Genomic DNA, 3,829 nt, shown 5'->3' on the forward strand with positions numbered 1-3,829 from the left:
ATTAAGATGCTTCACCTTTGCAGATATCAGTTCGACATCACCCTGAATATCATATTAATATAAAAACATAATTAAAACGAAAAAAATAAATAAAAAGGAGATACCTACACAATCAGATCCAGCTATGACAAATAATTAGTTTCTCATTATTTATCCGGACATTGCTGGTTACAAATTATTATCCGTCAAAAAAATTTAATATGATTCAATGCAGCTTGTTAAAGTTATAAAATAATAGGTAACTAAAAACGATATAATTTTGAACTATGGCTCATTACAAAGAGGATGAAATGCTGAACTTTTGGCGCACTTACAGGAAGCAGCTAAGATTTTTAATTAAATATTTTGATCTATGTGTAAAAAATATCGAAGGTTGCCCCCTCCCACTTCCGGTTTATCTTGATAGCGCGTCGGTGAAGAACTTTAAAAAGTCATGTGTCATTAGTAAAATATTAGTATGACCAAACAAACCAACTTTTCTTTCAAAAAATATATTTTATTTGGATAAAATTAACTTTATTAAACATACTTTTCTAGCAAACATAACAACTATAGAAAATGTTACCGCCCATGTACTGGAGAGTAAATAAATTAATTCCTTAGAAAACACATTGAAAATTAGCATTCTCTAATATAATAATCTATGGGATGATATAACAAAATGAAAATTAACATTCTCTAATATAATAATCTATGGGATGATTTAACTAATTTTTGACTAGAACTAACGCAATTACATGCAAAATTTGATCGAGATATGATAGACATATCTACGACACAGTTGAAGACATTGGTCATAGAAGTATCTAAATCACTTGTAATTGATCTAATAGTGCTTCTAATTTTGTTTTCCATGTAATAAAATTGTTAAAATTATAATTTTGTTCGTTTTTTTCTTTATCTGCTTACTGTAATCACATAGCAACGCATCTTCACAGTTTTGAAATCTATATTTTCATCGATATTTTTGATATATTGCTTTCAGTATTTATCTTTTTTTGGGTTTGGTTTAAAATATTTATTAACCATTTTATGTAGTACTTTGATTAACAATGTAATATTCCTAGAGTAGAGTAAATACAGGAAGGTGAGAGGCAGAGTTTTTATCTTCTTTGTCTCAGCAGACAAAGAAGATAAAAAACTGCGAAGAGATGTTGCCTCGGAGTATTGGCAAATATCCTAGGCAATAAATTTGGAGGGGGTTATCACTCCAGGAGCTATCGGGACCGCGGCTCACGGTCTGTGTCGTCCCAATAAATAGTAACTCTTTTATAATGATATCATTCATAGCACAGCATCAGGTTCCACTATCTACAAAACGTTATGACCAATTGACAAGATGTCATCACAGGGATTCAAGAACTCCATCTCACAAAAAAAGCATCTTCAAGAACTACAATAAAGAATTAAAACAATCTAATTAAGGACAGAAGAACATTTTGTTTATAATTTATTAATAATAATAATATTTTCAACCATTAATATATATTTATGTATATTAACGAACACTTTTCTATAACGGTAATCAATAACTGTTAAGGTCGAACAAGGTGCACATTTATTGCATTCGGACCCCTCTATTGCGATACCCGCACACGGACACTAATTTTATTCCCTCTCAGCATATTAATTTCTTCATAACAGACACTTGTTATAAAATATGAATGTCCGCACTCACGATTCCAGAACTAAATCCTGCAGACTGCTAATTTTGAGAAAGCGTTACATAGTACTGGCTTTTAGTGTAATATTGTGGGGATTTAAGGAATATTTTTATTAAAAGCAAGCGTTAGGTAGTTTATAATCGCATATGTGCAGTTATAGAATCCAATCATGGAATAAGGAACCAAGAAATATTTATATGAACTCGGGTTTTATAAGCTATCTTTGATTTTTTTTACTGGTTTCCCATTATAAAACAAATTTCTAAGCCCTAGAGTTACTCTATAATACAAAAAGACATAAATAGAGCCTTAGGGTTTTATTGAGAAATGAAAAAAAAAAATTGACAGAATAACGTTGATTGTTCCTCAATCCCAATTTCAAATTAGTAAGTAAATTAAAAAAAAAAATTGCCCAGCGGTTGCCCGCAATAGTCTCACTGTAATCACATATAGCTAATAAATTTTCATTTTTTTTGTTTAATCTATTAAAGTGGAATTTAAATTGAAATTGAAGTTCAATCAATTCCTGAATCAAATTTGAGCGTAAATTTACTGATTATATTTCCGATTGAAATGAACCAAGAAAGTAGCCTTGTATTTTCCTTTGGATTGTCAAAAAAGTTCTTTTGAGTTTGCTGATTTTAATAGAGTTCCTTATTAGATCTATTATAAAAATCAGAACATGGACTCACCGAATCTCCGATGATTTCTGGTTCCTTCATACCATTTCTCGCTATGGTGACCCCACCTGCAAACAGACAAGCAACCAGTTAGTAATTAAAAAACAAGCAGATATTAAACAACTTTCAGATATTAAGAACAAAATTGTTCTTAATGTAAAACAATTTTTCATGTTAAGAACGAACTCTGGTTTAGCATCAGCTTAATTGTAATAACGTTAGTCAACACATCAATATATAGCACACCACATCGAGGGCAACTCGCATTCGGAGTAAGCGTACATTGAGCCAATATCAAAAGGATATTGATTTTTTTTTTTTAATAACAGAATTTATAGATAAAAATTTACGCTGAATTTGATTATTGTTATAGGTAGACATAGAATAATATATATATTTTAAAAAAATAGTATTAATACACTACTGTTACTCCGACATGGCCAGGAAGTGTACTCCTTTATGCATAATGAAAAATACCAATTTGAAGGAGATGTCAGCTGCAATAAAAAAGAAATAAATAGTTTTCATGCAGCTGTATAGATAAATATCACATCTTTGATAAGGATTCCTCTTTTTCCTCAAATTAATAAGTTCCTATTTTACATCATAATAGGCCTAATGAAAACCTACACAGTGGGCAAGATATAAATCGTTGAAAACTATTTGGTTTTTCTTCAAGTGCAGCCCTGACCATCTGCTTCAAAGTCACATATGGTCAATGATATACATACTATAAGAGAAATAGCAATGTTATAAGTTATAATCCGATAGCAAGAAGTGATTAATATTCATGTGAGGCAATGCACTAGATCCTTACTGTTCGATTTCCCACTTGAAAGTAATCGTCAGTTAGACTGATAGTGTACGTGTGCAAGTCAAGCCAGTCACATCAATCTGGCTTTTGAATGATGACTGTCAATCTGACTGACGACACAGTGTTCTTTGCTTATCTTTCATGAACGAGCATAGTGAAAAGCAGGAAGATGTAATCCGATTAAAGCAATATAAGTAAAAATATATGTTACAACCCAAAACATGGAAGTGAGTGCACCTCCGCCTCTGTGGAGTAACGCTTGTATACTGTAATTAAAAGTTGAATCGTGTAGCAAATGAACTTACTCGTATTTCATCAATTTTTATTTAATTACTTATAAGATCACATAATAGACATTTTAATACTTAAATTAAAAACCTTTAAATAAAAATTTTTAATTTTAAAACATTTGTAATTCTTAAAAAAATTTGTGATCAAAATTTCAGAAGAATTGGGTACGGGTAAGGATTCAACTAATTGAAATATTGTTTACAGTTGCCGGGAATTTAATCCCGGGGCGTGGTAGAGCCAAGGCAGGATGGGGCGGTAACTGGACGAGGCAGTTAGTGAAGAGATGAACAGGTAATTGTGCACTAAGAGATACCACTCAGTGCCCTAACACAGGCCACACAATGCCTTACTCTCCGGCTATTGTCGGGCTCCTGCTTGGT

General features: G+C 31.7%; 1 protein-coding gene across 3 annotated transcripts in view; it reads right to left on the minus strand.

Annotated features, from left to right (window-relative positions):
• Window positions 1–3,829, minus strand: part of ASPP (Ankyrin-repeat, SH3-domain, and Proline-rich-region containing Protein) — a 605,823-nt gene that overhangs the window by 376,980 nt on the left and 225,014 nt on the right. For all 3 annotated transcript variants that reach the window (XM_067044943.1, XM_067044942.1, XM_067044946.1), the window contains one exon: window positions 2,357–2,412. In XM_067044943.1, the coding sequence (XP_066901044.1) occupies window positions 2,357–2,412 (56 nt within the window). The remainder of the gene's footprint in view (window positions 1–2,356; window positions 2,413–3,829) is intronic.

Source organism: Halyomorpha halys, unplaced genomic scaffold (genome assembly GCF_000696795.3).
Source record: "Halyomorpha halys isolate HHAL.00 unplaced genomic scaffold, Hhal_1.1 Scaffold119.1, whole genome shotgun sequence".
Classification (NCBI taxonomy): domain Eukaryota; kingdom Metazoa; phylum Arthropoda; class Insecta; order Hemiptera; family Pentatomidae; genus Halyomorpha; species Halyomorpha halys.